Consider the following 19654-nt stretch of genomic DNA (forward strand, 5'->3'; position numbering starts at 1 on the left):
TCAACTAACATGGTACGTTAAACTGCACACAAAAGGAAAAGTTGTCTGTCATCAGCATTATTCTCCAGCACTTGCCGTTTGAAAGGAAATAGGCCAGTGTCCAAATTAGGATCTTATTTTAGCTCCGCTCGTAATATTATCTTTAAGAGACAAATTACATTCTGTATCATGGGCTCTGCATCCTTAATGGGATAAGTTTCGTGTAGCGCCCTCAGGCTACTACTCATTAATTAAAGTGTCTGACCTCTGTCATGTAACTGTCTTATAAAGGAAACTTATGGAGAGACACGCCGACTAAAATGGGAGAAGAATCAATGCAGTTCGACAATTGACTCCATCAATTACTTCAATTAGGCTCCCTCAGATTCTGCTCTTTCATACATTAGACATTAGTGTTCGACTCCATTGTATCAGAATTAAGAAAATGATCATTATATAATCAAGATTATGTCCGCCATTGTCATAGGATTTCAAGTGCAGGCAGCAATATTGCATTACCTCAACATTGAAGGTGAGTGATGCTTTTAATTTAAATGTTAACCCTTATGGGGTCTTCGGCATGTCCACATCATAGCCTGGTCTCTGGTGTTTTTAAGCTTAAAGCTGCCTGAGAGAGACAGACAAAGAGCTCCATCTTGCTCTCGAGGAGCTGGACCATGAATAATACTTGCCACTTAATGAGTGTATGAGAACACAGAAATGTTTGCTCGCTGCTAACAAGGACACTATCCACTATGCATGTTTATACATCTGATTTTGGTTGCCAGCTGGTGGTGAAATAAGTCAGATGTGCTCTAAAAGAGCGTGCACGCCTGGTGCCTAAGCATGCAGTATAAAGTATTTTGTTTATGCCGGTTTTTAATGCCAGTGGGTTCTGTTATGGATCAGCCTGTACTGTAATACATACATATTTAATACTTATTGGGGGATTAGCACCTTTGATCAGTTGATGCGGTCCAGGGGCTTTGAAGCCGACTTCAAGCGTCTTCTCACAACACCACGAGCGATGTGGTACAGGTGACATTCTAAAATATGCTCTTTCGCTGTCACCGCAGTGAGGCTGCACTTCATCTGGTCCACACAGGGCAGGTGATAATGCTGCTTCTTCTATTACATCATTCATTACAGTGGCAAGGTCAGGGGGACTGGGCTTCTACAAAGTATTGCCCACTGAGGTTAAAATGGATGGGCACAGAGATGATTCAGACCCTTTCAAATAGATATTCATGTTGCAGGATATATGTTTAAAACACATTCAATAATTGAAAAGTAGATGCAATGTATTCATCTAAAAGGACCAAATATTCTTCTAGTCAAACTGGAAACAGCGTACTAGTCAACATGTTTATATCTACTGTAGTGCAATCCCTGTTCCATGTCCAGGAAGTGGGCATGTTTAAGATGGCCATTTGTCTAACATGCCCTTCATTTTGTCCTAAATTAACAATGTGATTCTAATAAGACATACTGCCAGAGTCTATGTGGGTTTATTTGATTTCCCTAAAGGAAAAACGTCCTGCTGGTCTTTTATTTTTGTATTGTTTCTCAATTTCCAGTAATCCATTCTCCTAATTTGATATAAACAGACACATTATTTTGATGCAGATTATTAAATTGGTTTAAAGTGGCTAAATAATTTGTATAATTTCGCTGGGTATGTTATGGTGGTCTAAATGAGCATGTTAATTATCTAAATAGATCAATCTTCCTGATCAAACATGACACATGGTTGTACTGATTTACAATAAACATACATGTACACCAGCATCTACTCACTGTTCCTCAGACAGCCCCTTTCAATACTGTATCTATACTCTCTGAACAGGTCTTGGCACTCTAGCCGGTCTCTCTGTGTAAAATGTGCATGCTTGGAAAACTGGATCTCAAATCCAGGGGATTTGAGATTTTCGACCTCAGCCCAAAGAACATAGTGTTCTTCATCATGCAGATTGCTCACCGTGCATTTTCATCTAGGCCAAGATGTTCCCAAGGCAAAACAAGACCCGGAAATGTCTTTGTCTTGAGGAATTGGTGACAGCATTTCGTCTCAATGTGAGATAACAACAGCATACAACCTCTAGATAAAAAGGTAAGTATACTTTTTCACTTGGTGATCATCACAAGACAAAACAACCATGAAAAGTAATCTGTTAACAGACTTGTAAAGTGTAAATCAATGTTTTTAAGACTTTATCTTCATCTAAAAACAGAATATCAGGAAAAATAAGCGGCATTACTATAAAATAACGTAGTGTACTTTAAACCTCTTGAAACCTGAGGCTCGTATATGGTTCTTTTTTTACGTCTTTATTTTATTCAAGTAGTCGTATGAACCCCAAATGAGTTATATTACTTGTATTATTCATAATTTATTTGTGAATAAAATGTATATTTTCAAAAAAAACACTTTTTTAACATATTTTGATCATAACTATTAATGTCCAGCATGATCTATGCTAGATTTCCCCCCAAAAAAGTAGCCGAACTTTTACAAACTCCATATTTCAGGCCCTAACCAACATCCAAAATACTAATAGGACACCTTTTTGGAAAGCTTAGGACCTAAATAATCAGAATATGCAAACAAAAACCACTGTAAAACCAAGCTTTGATAAATTTGATATACATTTGATATATTTTACGGAGAGGATCACTGCTTCTTTGTCAGGTGAGGCAGAAAAATGCGTTGCCATGGCAACTGTGCCCCCGGACGGAGCATCAGCATGCGTTCATGCCTGCCAACACAACTCCCTAAGATCTTTGTCAGAGACCGAAGGTGATTAATTGAAGCCTAAAGCTTGTCATGAAATGTTATCATTCACCGTAGATGTAAGTCCCTCTCAGTAGACACACTTAAATGGGCTGGGTGGCCCAAGGGGTTAAAGTAAGCAGCCCCTCCCTTCTTTTTAGAATTGATGAGCCCCTGTCTTTCAAAACACCAGTCTGTACTCTCCCTCACATGAATGAGCCATGACCCAGGCTAAAACGTATTGCATGAAAGAGACACCAAGGAGCAGAGGTGATGTGGGATTTAAGAGTGCTGACGGAAAGCTCCGGCTGGACACAACATCCGCTTAGAGCATGTGAGCGTTTGCCTCTCTCACGTCGTGTTAGTGGACGGGCCTGTTTAATGTGTCGCAGATGTAAATTTACACTGTGACATCGATACAAAGAAGATGAGTCATGAGTCATGAGTCATGAGATGTGAAATCATTCCGCTTCGTTGCTTTCATGCATTGATGAGCATGAGAGCAGGTAACAACTCAACCATTGCACCGCAACTTGCCGACTCTTCCAAAGATCTGTGGAGATTACTGTCAGTATTACAGTATCGACCTTGAGGCTCAGTCCTCTGTTCACTGTTTAAGTTCAGGCTGCTTTGAGTGTGGTCACTGGCAGAGCTTACGTAGCAGTACATGGAAAGTAGAAGTCCCTTTTCTTTTCCCTGTGGTGCAGAACATTTCACACCTCTAGGTTTTTGAGGTTGAAAAACAACAACCACTCGTCTCATATTCAGTTTTACAGAAGTGAGATTGGTGGCTTCAATATCCAGAGCCACACCTTTAGAATGTGGCAGGCATCGAGACTGTCAACTGTCTGTAATATTGTTATATTGTAATTGTAATACAGCTATTACACCAACAAAGATTATCGAATAATCTGCAGATTATTTCTTTGGTCGATCAATTCTTTATTTTGTCTATGGCATGGCCATTTTAATAGTATTTAATTTGCTTTTGTTTTTTTTAAAGATTTTAAGCTGACAACAAACAATAGAAAACACATTTTAGAAGCTGAAACTAGCAAATTATTTAATTGAAAATTACCTAAATGATTAATTGATAATTAAAATAGTCGCTGATACATTTTCTACTGATTGAATGATTTAGTCAAGTAATTGTTTCAGGCCCAATGTTCTTGATATGTCACACAAGTCTTCATTAAAGATAATGATATGCTTCCTTTATAATTCAAGCAATGACTTGGCTGGAAAATCAGTGAGCACCTTGGGGCTGATAATAACAATAATAATAGTGCATGCTATAATTTCCTGACACAATGTGACATTGCTCACAAACAAATCAAAAAGCAGGAGCACCCAAAAACAGGTGCTGGGGCTTAATAACGTGTCCTGAACTCTAATTGCCAAATTTGATATTCTGAAAATGACCCTTTAAAATAGGATTATTGTTTGATTTATTTGGAGCAACTTAAGTTATTGTAATAAAGGGATACCGGTAGTTTGGCTTTATTGAAGTGGGGAGGGTACAAGGTACATATCCAGAGTCAGTGTAGTTCCTACTGTAGATAGTGGTCGGCAAGGAGAAACAAACAGGAGTATTAACATTGGACCAAAGAAATGACCTGCTGTAAACAGGGGCAGCAGGAAAAGGTAATGTATACACCTAAAAGAAAGACCCACCTAAAACATTCAAAAGCCGTTTAAAATGACTGTTTCTATCAAAGGAGTCTTGTGGAAAATATTCTAAATATAGCATAGACTGATATTCTTCTTTTAGGTGTCTACAATACGTGTTGCTGCTGCCCCGGTCCACACTAGTACCTTGCTTTGCTACCGTGCTGGTTCTCCTGTATGTTTCTCCAAACTGGGGATGCGCAGACCGCCATCTACTGGAGGTAATACATTGACTATGATCCAAGTACCTCATACAACCCCACTTAAAACAATCTGAACTACCCCTTTAATGTCAGTTCATAAAAACTACAAGCTGAGTGCAACTCTCGCATGAACATCTTCACTCAAGCTGAATGAGTGGTAGAGCGGAATGCTTTTCTGTTTGCATTCCTTGTGTCCAAAAAAGAAGGATGTGTGATGTTAAAAAGTCAGTATGTTATAGATTTATACTGTAGCTGTCATGAAGGATTTGGGGTTGATCACACAGATAAGAGTTGTCAGCATGTTGAAAGCAGGACCAATCCAGTTCACTTTCCGTTAAGGAGGAAGACAATGTTTGAATTTAGAATAACGTAACTGAATCAGAATGTATCTTCAGAACGCCTTTGCTCAGGCAAGTCTTTTGTCACATGAATTATAGTTTCCAGTAACCCTTAGCTGAAAGCGAATTGATTGCTGTTTTACAGTCTAGGTATGAGGGTTGTGGTGTGACACACAGACAGAGAGAGAAATGTTCTTGGCATGGCGAGGAGAAGCTAGAGGTATGTGAGAGGTTTCGGTTGACAAGTTGCAGGTGCAGAGCGACGCTGTAGGACTCAGACAGCATGTGGAGACAGACAGCAGGCAGACAGACAGACAGGCAAAAATACTAACGCAACATCCCAGCACTGAGCAGACAAACAGTAAAGCAACTCAAGACTGCAGCCACAGTAGACTAAAACTGCACCTACTCAGGATTTGTACATCTTCTTTTAGCATTAATCTGTATCTAAGAAAATGCACTCTGTAGATGTTGTACCTGTGTAGCTTTCAGTGGATCTGCTCACATTTCTGCTATGGGCATTTGGCATCCCACGCATGCATTTTCTTAATCAGACTGTACACACTGGCGCAGTGCTAATCACGCATAAGAGGGAATAGCTTTTATCTTAATGAGTTTTCTCTCAAGTCCAAGCACACACTGTGCAGTACTAATATGGGTAAGAAGCACTAACTTGGATCCTGCTGTGAATCTGATTTGACAGAGAAGACATCTTAGTAGCTGTGTAAGCTAGGCTTTTATCCTGCTGTGGGATTCTGGATCAGTTTGTTCTTGAATTTGCTCTTGACATACTTTTACCACCTGCTAGCCGTGCACTCTTCAGAAATGAAACGTTACTCTCTTGTGGCCAATTAAATAGTGTCATGTTAAATATAGTCTTATATATATAGTATAGTGTTATAGTTAAAACTGCAGTTTGATGCATGCATGAACTTACAAAATGAACATTTTCTGTACATGTATATGTGATTGATTACAATGAAATACAATCAAATTGTATCATGCTACATAATGAAATATAAATACTTAATTCAAATCGCTGAGCTAAATAATACTCATCAAAGTGGCTCACAAGGCAAAACTATCCATCGAGAAATTAGACAGGCACTTGACAACAAGAGGAGGATTGTAGAACAGCACTGTTACTGTGAACGAGATGTTTAACAACTGCAATCTGTGAGCAAACTGCAAGTTTACATTTTTAGTATTCTCTGTGCGAGTGGAGTTTGTTAAAGTATCTCACCTCACTGCTGTAGGTATAATTGAAAGATCTTTAATTTTCTCCTAATTACACCTCGTGGTATCTTACCATGCAGACATGCAGGTTTGGTTTTAATCACAGAGGTTTTGAGATATCTGAGGTTTCTGCATTCCCCCAAAGCCAATGGAGCTTAATATTATTTAGATTCACCTCCTTTGTCCTGTATTGTGTTTTTGATTTTGTTTCCATTTTCAAAAATAACAAATATTTTGACCAAAGTCAAAGGAAAATATTCTTTGATGAAATCTTTTGGCAGTGAACACTGGATTAGAGTCACCAGGACATTGTTTGTATAAAGAGGCATTGTAGATTTGGAGATGGTGGGAAGACAAAGATACCATTAATGTATAATAATTTCTATCAAATGTTCTCATGCTAACACTCTACTCTTGCAAGTAGTACAATTTTACCTAAACTTATCATCACTTCTGCTTTCCTCTCCTAACTGCGACTCATATCTATACATAACGTATATACTGCATATGTATGTATTCCTGCAGACGATATCTTAAAATCTCTGCAAATTAATCTGAACCTGTCGTCATAAACATGTTTTTTTTTTACTCTATAAAGAATAAGTGCTACTTCGATCTTGAATCTCATCTTGAATGCTTGTTGCACTGCTTCCATGTAGGAATGCTACTCTACTTTAGTACTGGTATGGGTTAATAGGGCCACCGTTATCACGATTAAAGGGTGGAGGACAGTCACCACACTTTGCACATCGTTATATAAACGTGCAAAAGTCAGCGGGCCACTACGGGTCTACGTTGTTGTTAGTAGGAGTCTACGTTTAGAGGCTGCCACACACGCGTTACCTGAGGTCAGTCTCTGAGATACTCCTTTGGCGCAAGTCCTCTTCCTTCTCCACCAAATCTTCCTGATGCTCCTTGTCTGTGTCTAACACCCCCCCTCCCTGCGATCTCCCCTCTTTACTCGCCCTCCTCCCCTCCGCCCCTGCTCCTCCCACGCCCGCCTCTTCCTCTAGCACTTCTCCTAACTGCTCGTCTCCCTCCCGAGACTGGCTCCTTGATTGCAACTGGCTGTAGACGGAGACGGAAGCAAGTGAGCGGCTCATGCAAAGCAGAAAGAAAAACCACACAAAGCATGAATATTGTCAACAACAAGAGAAAGAAAGACAAACACAGAGACAGTGCAAAACAGATCAAAAGCAGACTGATTCAAAATAACAGAAAACAGATACTGTATGTAGACGTACGGCAAAGCACCATGCAACATTTTTCTGTTGTCGTTTTTTTGCTTTGATATGAGACAACACCGAAGAGATGCAATGTGTTTTATGTGTTAGTGTGTGTCGCCAGAAATGGACAAACTTCCCCCCACAGCCTGAATGAGCAGAGTTCAACCCTTTGGTTCCAGATTTCTTCATAAAGCGGAGCCAAACCTGAACTCAACACAGGGAGAAAATGACACACGGTGCTAGGCGGTGCATTTCCCCCTTTACGTTTAACCACGTGCAAACTATTTCAGAGCTGAAAACGTTTGGACTTGGCAACATAAATGGTGAGACATGTTCACAGCTGAGGGGGATTTGTCCATTCCTGATAACAGCTTGATGGGTTTGAGGAGCGAGACGAGTTCACCGTCCTACCGGATTTTGCGGTTTCCTTGCGGCCTTTCTGATTGGACAGACATGTAGCTCGTGCTGCTGAACCGAGAGGCACTACTGGTTCTCGAAACAGCGGACACGTCGCTTACATCACTGTCCGATGACTTGGCCGACAGGTTGTCTGAGCCCCGTGGATCTCTGCCCGAACGCTGCAGGGAGGACAACAACAAGACAATGTTATGGTGAGGTCTTATATCACAAAAGCATATTTCTTGTGCTTGACTTGTGCAGTCGAAAAAAAATCCAATTTTAACTCCACACTCTTGTCAAATGTGCGTATTCATACTGCGAGACACTCGTTTAATTTAATAAAGTATCGAAAGGGTATGAGCTTCAAGCGCAAACAAAGCGCTGCAGCTGATGAATGTGAACAATGCAGACTTATTGGTATGCTCTCACAGGAAAGCAGAGAGACAGAGTAGGGATGAAGTTGTTACAGAAGGCGTATTAAGTGTGCTTTCTGAAATGTCGGAATGTATTTTTCAGTCAAATTAACCGAGAAGAAGATACGTCTGAGTGTTGAATCTTGCAGGTTTCCTCATTGTGAGAGGACCCATCTGGGAACACAGAAGTATGTTCACATCATTTAGTCACCAGCAGTGAATAGTTTCATTATTTCATGTTGGAAGTTTGATACTTTCATTCATCCTACATTCATCTGACAGAAACACGTATAAATTACCTTTTCGATCAAGATTGTTATTACTATAAAAGCATATGATTATCTTAAAAAAATACATGATTAATCTTTATCGGTCATTTCTTTTAAATGCAGTTTAATTAAACACAACTTTATTTCTGAATATGAACCATGTGAGCAGATTAATTCATAATGCGGGACGGCCCCTTGAATTTCTAAATGTGCATTTCATCAATTACATACAGCCACCTGGCAAACAGGTAACCTGGGGGTCTTAGAGGCCCAGAGGTCTGAGGTCTGATGGTAGTAATCCAGCCTTACCAAAATTATTATATAATGTAAAGCAGTTACATTTAGCTCTATCCCGACTAAATAAAACAATAAATCCTGCTTACATGTTAATGCATCTGTAATAATCATTTTACTTTTGATAAATTAAGTATATCTTGCTGATGATAATATGGGAAAGCAGACCGTGCCACATAATGTGAAAAAAGTGATAGAGTTTGACTCAACTATTTACTATGAGGCTCAACTGGGATGACGAGTTTGGCATCACCCTGGTTCAAGAAATAGTCTAGAACTGGATGTGTATATATAACAATCCTTTGTGTATTTTCTGTATATTGTTTACTGTAAGGGAATCTGAACTGAGTGTCACAGTAAGTGTTTCGTATTGTATTTTAAGAGCAAGCGCTCAAGTCTTGTTTAATAACGGCGAGAGCTTTGTTTTGTCACTGGCGCTTCTAAGGAGGATCATGTTCAGCAGAAAAGCGACACCTCATAATTTCATCTGCTTTTTATGGGTTCCTAGCAAACACATGGGCAGCTACAAATGCTGCAGTTTTCATTCCAAAGACTTAAAAGGAGAGCGGCCCAGACTGCAGTGAGGACAGCAGGCCTGAGCTCTCTAAACGTGTTCAGCACCTCTCCAGAACAGAGCCGTAAACACTCGACTCTGCACACACTCACTGTCACATTCCTCGAATTTACAACAAAGGGCTTAAAGGCTCAGTTCACCCAAATGACGCGAAGAAAACATATTTTCTAACTTTCTTCTTGTTGTATCTAGTCTCACAGACAGTTTTGGTTTAATGTGCTAAGCTCTGGAGGTATTCACTGTTTGTAAGACTGCACTGGTGACAGAGCAGTGTGTCTTCCCAGAATTTTTGTTACTCAAGAGAATCCACAGACCTCTCTGTGAACATGATTTATTATTATTACAACTATTTCCCTTTCTTCAGCTAAAAACATTTCCCAACAGAAACTGATGTCCGGGAATTATCCTGAGTTACTAATTCATGGTTTATGGGAAGGTACACTTCACCCTCAAAATGACCATTTGTAGTATATCAACTGAGAAACGGACAAAAAAGGAGACACTCTTTGATTTTGTGTGCTGAGCATACGACTGGATAAATGAGAAGTATACTGTGTGATTAGCATGAAAGTTTGCACACACATGTTTTGATATAGTTTTGCTGTTGTTTACTACACTTTCGTCCGTCTTCAGATTCTCCGTTTCCCTGAGTCATGCGAGGAAAAACAACGTTTTCTTCAAGAATTCAAGGTAACAAGTCGTGAGTAATTTAAAAGGTCATTTGAAGGGTGGTTTATTTCTCAGGTGGAGATTCATATATATTTGGATTTTTTTGTGATTTGGGTGAACTGACCATTTAAAAAAATAAATTGAAACCAACTCTGTGCTCTCCAACCTTTGAACAGAGTTGAGTGTTTACCTGTTCATGTGACTTTGTCTGTGTGTGCACGTACACTATGCAAACATCAGTGCACACATGCAGTATGATGTTGCTATGTGCATGTGTAAGTGTGCCATATGGCCAATGCTTACTGCATCCATGCAAACAGTATACTGTAGGTGCATGTGTCTTACTGAACATTCAGCATGTGTCGTGTTCTTACCTTGTGGTAGTCCTGCTCCAGTCTGGAGTCGGAGTCCGCTCCTTGCTTGTACTTGGTCATCTTCAGTTTCATCTGCCTGGTCCTCTCCTCCATGTCCATACCTAAGCAGCACAGAGACAGGCGACTGTCAGATGGGGGCCGACGCCGCGAGAGAGACCGGATGGAGGGACATACTTTTATGGTGAGAGACAAGCTTCTGCCGAGCTATGAGCCATGAGCTATGACGAGGACAGATCCAATGGGGTAAAGCTGAATGGTCGGCTGTTTTAACAGAAACACAATTAGAAAATGCTGACTGGTAAACGTAAGTTGCATAACATATCGAACAGCTGCATTTGTAACCAATTGTCACAATTCCAGGCTAATCATTGACTAAAATGCTCTCTTTAATTGGCTGAATAATAATCAAATAGCACAATGTATTGATTCCTGCTTCATAGAATAGAAGCTTTGGACACTAATACTGCAGCAAATAAAATGTTCGACTTCCGACAATGCCCATGTTGGAACACATTTACATGAGATAAATGTCAACACATCCCTCTGAGCTCAAACTGAAAGGCTTGCAAAATCTTATTTTTTTTCCTCATTTCAGTGCTTTGTAAAATCATCACATCATCTTGTTTGCCCATCTCATCTCTTCCTAATTTCAATTCCATCACTGTGCTACGTTTCATGTTGCTCCAAGTGCAATTTGTATCGAACAAACATCAAGCCATAATCAATACAGAAGCTTAACCTTGTTCTGCCGGAGGTAATAATGCCACTGCACTAGAACTGTGCACATTTTGTGCAACTAAAAAGAAAATAAACCCCCGAAATGAAAACCTCACTACAAATACTTTCTGCTGAAACTGCTTTGTGTTGCCACTTTCCTGCTGTGCCTGCATCTCCATTCTCTCCACTTGCTCTCTGCCTATACTTGTGTGTCATATGATGGCAATGATAAAGTGAAGATGAATGTACAAGTGCCATGCGCACATACAGTAAGCCTATAGCATCACGTACATACACACACGCGGACAAAAAGAAAGTGATACAAGCTGAGAGCAAATTAGTGACTGCATCGTTGAGGCAAGGTGGATTTCATTAGAATGGAGTTCATTCTCTGCCTCTCTTGGTTGATTTATTACCATCACTAAACTGCTTCTGTCTAAATGACAAGAATAGGGTAAATTCATCTGAAGGACATAACAAAAAACTGCTTGTTATGTCACACAATTTCAGCGATTGCTTTAGAACATCTGCAAACCTGAAACACTTTTTCATCTATTGCAGTTATGCTGCTCTTTAAGCAGCTGGTTAACTGAGTTTAGCAGAAGAAAAACAGCTAGCCTGGTTCTGTCAAAAGTCAGTCATTATTTAATTTCACAGCAAATGTGGTGACATAAAGCCAGATAATTAAAAACATATGGTCTCTTGAATTATTCTTAAACGGGCTACACACTCAATTTAGGGAAATGTTGAAAATGTGTGTCCTCAGAGAGAGTAATCCAAATAAGGAGAATTATTCTGCCATACATTGACGGCTAGTAGAAAAATCACACTGGTCCAATTCCAATCCGGCCCCTACACCCTCTCCCCATCCACGTTCATTCCGTTTACGCACTGGTGTGGGGGGAAGAGAGGGGGTCTGCCATATTAAGTTCTATCCCAAACCAATTCACAGGGAGTGGTGGAAGTGGGTTATAAACGCCTCTGAGAGTGTGTCTACATTGATGCTGACGTAACCAGATGCCCTAATTGATTGTGTTTTGTGTTGGAAAGCGCTCTGAACAAATGGTTCTGTACGGCTACCGGTACACACATTTACTCATAAACTGCTCAACGTAAGACGGACATTTAATATTGTCATACAGGCGACAACCACTTAACCTTTTGAAAACCCACCTATTTTTAGGCCTCTGCACGAAAATTGCATACCCAAACTAAAAAAGGTGTATCTCTGCAACCACTAGGGCTATTTGAATACTTTTAGTGTTATAATAAAAGAGTATAATGTGAGTTGTGTGTTCAGATGTGTAAATATCAGTCTATATGTTACTGGTTATGAGTAAATGAAGAAGTTAATTATACAGTTTTTATAGCAATATCTGCCATATGGGCTCCACAGTTTTCAAGGGGTTTTAAAGGTTACATCGTATTTAGGCTCAAGTATACCCTTCATTTACCTGTTCATTTTATTGTAGTGTTATATGTGTGTATTTATACACAGCATTACAATAATTTAGTCTGGCATTAATCCTACATTTATTTATACTGTGCATTTAAACTTATATTCGTAATGATTTATACTATTCTTGAATTTTCAACGATCCCATTTTTCTGTATAATAATTTACACTGTTGTTATATATTGTAGTTTACATAATTTAAATGTTTCCTATTTATATTATTACATATGTATTGTCATTATATTGTAGTATAATGTACATATTTTTACATACCTATTTGTTGGAATTTGATATATCTTTATCCAGGAATTGGAGCAACTGTAATATTACCCAATATCCCCCCGAGCATAATTTAGGTATTTCTGACCCTGATATATATTCATAGTTTCCTCGTGGGAGAGAAGGGAGTTCGTCCATAAGCTTTCCACTGTGTTTATACCCTACACCTTAAAGAAGGCGCTTCATTCAGCTGTGAGTGTGACTAAAACCGGAATGGAGGGGTGTAGGGGACATTGGAATGTTACCAGTGTTCATGTCTAGACCTGCAGCAAATAAACCACAGTGGCAGGACCATTGCCACACAGCACACCCACAGCTAAATACACACACATGACAAAGAAGCCAGAAGCATCATCTGCAGAACAATTAAGGGCGGAACAAGAGAATGAAGGCGAAGCGGGATGAGATATGAGGGGAGGTGGTTGGGGGAGGGCAAGCCAGGAAGATGTACAGAGTGAATAAAAAGTAGAAGAAGAAGAAGAAGGAGAAGAAGGAGAAGGAGAAGAAGAAGGAGAAGAAGAAGAAGAAGAAGAAGAAGAAGAAGAAGAAGAAGAAGAAGAAGAAGAAGAAGAGACAGACCTGAGTTCGTCCAACCTGGTGAGTCCGTGTCTTCTGGGATCACATCACAGAATGGACAGACACAGACAGAAGAGAGGAAGATGGATGTGAGAGGATGCACGAGGGGCAAGAGGGGGGGGAGAAGAGGAAGGAAGGAGGAAGGGCGATCCCATCACCGTGATCGCCGAGTATGCCAGGTTTGCAGGGGTCAGAGTGAGGAGGGACACGACACAACAACAGTACGACACGACAATGACAAAAACGACAAGAACAGAACACACAAACAAAATCATAGAGTACACAGAGAACACACACACACCACCATGGGCACAGTGAGAAGTCAAAACAGGAGAGGCTGAGGTAGAGGCTAAGAATTTGGTTATTAGAGATCGGGGGGGGGGGGGGGGGGGGAGGTGAGCCTCTGTCCTTTAAACGGAAAAGGAGCTGAAACAGTAAAGAGATGTTAATGCGCCCTACCAGATAGAAACTCCACACTTCTGGGGATAGGGGGGTGGGGGAGGGGGGGTGGGGTGGGGGGGTGGGGGTCAAAAGGAGAAGTGGATGTCACTTGAGTCTGCATGGGGCTACTGTGGGGAAAGCCTGGAAAAAGAAAGGAAAGGAAAGGAAAAAACTAAACAAACCAAAGTGAAAGCACAGAGCAGCGAGCGCACAAAAGAGAGAGAGCCGACTACCCTCACGAGGGTTCAGCAACAAACGTGAAGACTGGCAAAAAAATACAGACGTAACCTGAGTAGAGTGCACATTCTCAAACACACACACACACACACACACACACACACACACACACACACACACACACACACAGCTACAGTATCTGTCTCAAAAAAAGGTTACGTAACAACAAGATCGACTGCTAGCTTTGAGGCATCTCTGTTGCTTCCGCTTACATATGTTCCCCTCTTTGTGTTATTCCTTTTTTCTTTAGTCCTGACGCTGACCCTGGAATATTTCTGTCTTCTCGTTCTCTCCAGAGAAGAGCTGTGTTTTCATTTCTCTATCGTGTTCTCTTTTTATGGTGCAAGCAACCACCGATGGACCCGCGTAACCTCAGATCGTGGGTTCGACCTCAGTCAGTTTATGACCTCGTGAACTCCTCAGAGTCAGACTGTCCCCTCTGGCCACCACTCATATTGCGCTACTTCATCACCCTTCAGGTCTGATCTCTGACCAGGAGTAACCTGCCAAAACCGACGGTGACAGCTGGGAGGACAAAAGGAGCCTGCTGCGATCAGACTTCATCTTTATACACCCTTATATAGCATTTTTTTGCATTTAGCTCAATTAGTGCTCAATTAGTGCTCCATTAGGGTGAATAATGAAGTGTCACATGAATTAAAAAAGACAATGTGAGACATCTGCCTCACCGGCTTTCATCTCTTTGTGGCAGCTAACATCATCTCATTGATAATCGAGAGAGCAAGTGATTTATTTTGTTCTCCTTCTTTCAGCTGCATCATGTAAGTCATCGGCATAAGAGTGATATGCGAAGGCAGAAGGAGTGAGTGTGGGAAAGGTCTTCTGTTGTCTGTGGGTTAATACTGTTTGGTATGAATGTCTCATATTCTACCCAGATACAGGCCCCAGCTGCTGACATGCAGCAAGGTATCATTGCTGAAAACATTTACAAATGATTCTTCATAGAGGTAACATAACAAGTAGGGTGTTTTCACTATAGAGGTACCTACAGTTCCACAATAGTGAATGCCATTGTGGGTCAGGTCAGTGTTACCAAGGCACTACGGAGGCTGAAAATGAGCTTGGCTGCCATGATGCTAAATTATACAAGACACACTTTTTTTCTCTTTTCTCCCAGGCTTTCTACAAGTAAGTGTTTAACGTAAATGTTTCTTATGGGAACAGTCAACGCAGTGTCAGTGCATCGAGCATGTTTAAAAAATAAAATAAAATAACATCTATTTCTGTTTTATTTTTCTTACTAAAATAAAGTACTCCTTAGTTCCCAGAAAATGTAAACAAAGTACCATGGGACCATAGAAAATAAAATGGAACTCATGGTCCATATCATTGAGAACGGACATACAACACATAATGCTTTTCTTCTTCCGGAGAAGAAAACTGGGCACACACATATTTTTGCTCTTAATATATACAATACCATCCTAAATGTACGCATGCTTGTTCTGTTCTTTACTCTCAGCTTATACGGATTCTCTTAACGGACAAATATGGATCTCTTCACTATTAGACTGCTCCACCTGCAAAAGGCTTCCTCGCATCGCCCCTCGCTCATAATTCAGTCCTAGGCATTTTGTTCTGCTGCAGGTCCAGACAGATTAAATGACTGGTGTGGGAAACTCGTGAACAGTAGGTGGAGGTGAGGGGTGCGATTCAAACTCTCCCCTCACACAGAGTCGATGTTGAGCCGCCGCGTTGCCTCAACTTGAGCTGTCTCGCTTTCTGATTGAAGTGGCAGGAAATTACTCTGCGTGGCAGGAAGCAGTAGTTCCTGTTTGATATCCAGAAAAGAGCAGAAAAGGGGAGGAGTCGGCCTCGCGGAAAGGCAATTCAAACCACTGATACTAAATATATATTTACACCAATTTGTTTAAACAGTCCCTATGTGTATGGTGGCCCTGAGCGCTCAATACACTGCAACTCATGAAAACATCTTCACCAACTTTACAACATTTAGGAAAAATGTCAGAACACAATTGAATATAAAATATATTGCTGCATTTTATCTATATGCTCTAATACAAATAGAACATTTTGATGAAAGTTTGCAATACAACTGCGGCTGAAACCTTTGGAGGATACAAAGAGAAAACAGAGCTACACAAAATGTGTCAAAACCACCAGGTTCATCATTAGAGGAGTAGTCCAGCATTTTTGTTTTTGCATAAAGTTCGAGCATTTGAGAGAGAGATATTTAAAAAGAATGAAAGAATTGTCAAAATAAAAGCTGCAGAGGCCGAGATATCCTGATTTTTGGGCACCAAAAACTGTGGATCCTCCACTTCCCAGAATGCAACTTCATAGCATCTTTCGTGAGGGCTTCGCTGCCTGGTGAACACACACATCCTAGTGAGCCTCGACCGGCCTCGAGATAGCGTTGAGTGTTAATAAAGTAACGAGAGTGTGGTAACACAATATGCAGAGGCAAAGACACAGAGAACAACAGAGAACCAGGGAGTTTAAAGAGAGACAAGGGGGGGTCTGAGAAAGAAGAGACCGATTTATGAGCACTTAAAAACTATGCGGATGGTAGAGAGTCTGAGCTTAGAGCGTCACTTGGTCACACTGCAACAAAACAGCACAGAAAACAGTAAGAATGCTCATAGAATCAGATGTTTAAACGTTTAACAATATCACTGTTAAACATCAGTTACATCTGAAGCCGCCACAGCCGAGATCATGTGGGCACTGCATGTCTGCGAGTGACATAGCAGGTAAATATAAAGGAGGCTTAATTCAAAGGGAGGTGGAGACGTGTTTCCATGGCAGCACATTAAGCTAATACAGCAAGCACAGCACCTCAAGACACTGGCGGAGTCATTACCTTAGCAACACATCCCATGTTCTCCTGCAATTCAACCATGGATGACAGCGTCTCATCAAACTCCAGACATTTCTTGTTGTTGCTTTGTTTCGGGTAATGGCATGTGCTGTGCTTTTAGCACTGGTGCTTTACAATTCAACCACGATCCGTTTTCAAATGCTTAGTAATGAAGAAGAGTGTGTGGAGAAACATCAGCTCCGTGCTGCACTGCAAAACCACACCAAGAGAGGAGAGATAGGAAGAAGGAAGGATGCCATCCAGAGGCTGACCTGGGTAAACTCATGTTAATCATCTTTTTAAATCCTTCTGTTGGCCAATTCAAAATATAAAGAGAGATTATATTTTTAATGTTTCTTTTTTTATGTTAACATCCAGCTTCTACAGTACAATGCGCAGGTCTGACTTTGGTGAGGCAGTACTCCAGCTGAGAAAGAAACCACACAAACTGTGAAAGATAGCTGCAGGAAATCACTGTTGGCAGAATGTTGCAGATTTTGAAACTGCAAAACTTTACACGAGTCCATGAATAAAAAAACAGCAAAATATTGTTTTTTTGCTTTGCAATCGAGGAAAATTCCTTTTACGGCAGCTCTCAATAACTTATCCGAGATTCTCCTGAAACTCTGAATTCCTGTGATCATAAAACAGGGTTCTCCACACTGAATCAAGCACTTCTCAAAACTGTATTTTCAGCAATTAAATAGGTATGTGGGACAGCATGAGTTACATTGGTAGCTTTTGAACAGTTAGGTTGGTTTAAAATTGTATAATTTGTCAATGCGACCGCTGGTCTTTTATTCAATTCAAGTATTCCTTATTATTAAAGTGGCACACTCAATTGACAGAAAATTACACGAGTAAGCAGATTTGGTGCTTCGCTCAGGCTCAAATGTCAGATGATGGATACATACGTTGCTGGTGGATTGAGCTATCTCTGTTACGCCACAATCTTACCACAACGGCGAATCCTTCTGAAAGAAGTGTTTTCATTCCGTCGTGACAAAGTCACTCAAACTCATCGCTGTGCTGCGATAAAACGCCCCGTCAGATGGCAGCATTCAATACCTTTTGTGTTTGTGGCAACCGCATTGTCGGGACCGATTCAGTGAGAGTTTTACTGTTCATGGACTCATACGGTTGATTGTGACGAAAATTATAATATTCTATCAGAGTGAAACGCAGCGTTTAAAGTGTCAAAAAACCACACCCAGGCCAACCAACCTGCGTCAGTGAGGGTGGAGTGTGGCTGTGTCCCTCCGTCAGATAAAGAGCCATTCAGCCCTCGTTGCTGGTCCTCCCATGTCACTTCTACAGCGAGACACGCACACATACAGTACAGATTTTTACACACACACACACACACAGGTCCACTGGTCTACAGCCATTTTAGAGACCTTGGATTATCAAGAGAATGTATTGTATGCTGCGTTAAATGTACAAAGAATAATAATGTTTATAGCCTAAAATCACAAATTTGCCTCGGAGGGCTTTACAATCTAATCTAAATATTTAACAGTGATAACAGAGGCCAGTGTAACAATTGGTGAGAAAGAGAAAGACCTCTTTGCCACTTCAGCACTGAATTCATGGACAGCTCCTCATCAAAGATAATGAACTTTGCTCCATCTGCTGGCCAACAAAGGTAACAGGTCTAGATTAGACTCTACAGTTCTTCCACGACAAAGTGAAATGCACAGAATTAAGCAAACACTGCGCTTAATTATTATGTGTTGAGAAGCAATGATCAATCGTAATTTCTCTAATAATTTAATTGTTCTGCTCTCTGTGAGGTTGAGCTGAGCAGAATTCATTTCTATTAAAGTAGACGGCAGATCTGGACCGTCCTGGAGCCAGGGAGGGACAGACCAGCAGAGACCACAACGGCAGCTCTGTACATATTAACATCACAACTATTAAATCTGATCACTCCAAATCAACTAATCACACAGTATATATAATAGATGACATGTGGACAAAGAGAACTGCGTACGGCTAATAAGAAAGAGGAGTCACCAAGAGTAAAGAAGCAATGAGAATCACAGATGCGAGCGCATGTCACACATGAAGAACTCGTGTTAACCGAGAAATCCCACACAGCAAACTCACGGCATCACACTACTCTGGCTACTTGCCTTTCCTCCCATTTACCGGTGGGCCTTGGGGTTTTTCCTCATAGTCTGCTGCTAGTAGAGAGAGACAGATGGAGGCTTGTGAAATGATGGAGCTCTGAAACCCTCATACTGGTAAGTCATATGAACACGGCAATTCATTTCTGTACTTAAACACAGAGGCACATACATCCACAGATCCACACACAAACACACCGCGATCTCCATGATACGGAATACTAGTGCACTAAATTCCATGATGCTACTTCTGGTAGCATCAATAAACCTGTGTGGTTAATTGCACCATGCATGTGTTACCATATTATACAGCAGCATTTGGCCTGCAGAACATCACTCAGCACAATGATTATAGACAGATTATGTGGGTTTTTTTAGAAACCTTACACTGTTTCCATTAAGTCAGCCAGCACTACAGCGATGGCAGTGTTGAGTAATAGCGCCGCGCAGTCAAAGGACAGAAGCACGCCACATAAACAGATGGGAAAGTAGGAAGTGGAAACTGTGGGGAACTCCAGTTTCTGCCAACAGTCTGGTCGTTCATTCAAGCCTGTGGATGAATGTA

The 19654-nt window shown here is 40.8% G+C and overlaps 1 protein-coding gene across 4 annotated transcripts in view; it reads right to left on the reverse strand.

Annotated features, from left to right (window-relative positions):
• Positions 1–19654, reverse strand: part of rims2a (regulating synaptic membrane exocytosis 2a) — a gene marked incomplete at both ends in the record, with an annotated part of 126064 nt that overhangs the window by 14738 nt on the left and 91672 nt on the right. For 2 of the 4 annotated variants that reach the window (XM_079228125.1, XM_079228126.1), the window contains 3 exons: positions 7038–7262; positions 7832–7998; positions 10413–10513. In XM_079228125.1, coding sequence (XP_079084251.1) covers positions 7038–7262; positions 7832–7998; positions 10413–10513 — 493 coding nt within the window. Of the gene's footprint in view, positions 1–7037; positions 7263–7831; positions 7999–10412; positions 10514–13443; positions 13477–19654 lie in introns of all 4 variants that reach the window. The other 2 variants (XM_079228127.1, XM_079228128.1) reach the window with 2 other exon arrangements.

The sequence above is a fragment of the Taurulus bubalis genome, assembly GCF_910589615.1.
Source record: "Taurulus bubalis genome assembly, chromosome: 12".
Lineage (NCBI taxonomy): Eukaryota > Metazoa > Chordata > Actinopteri > Perciformes > Cottidae > Taurulus > Taurulus bubalis.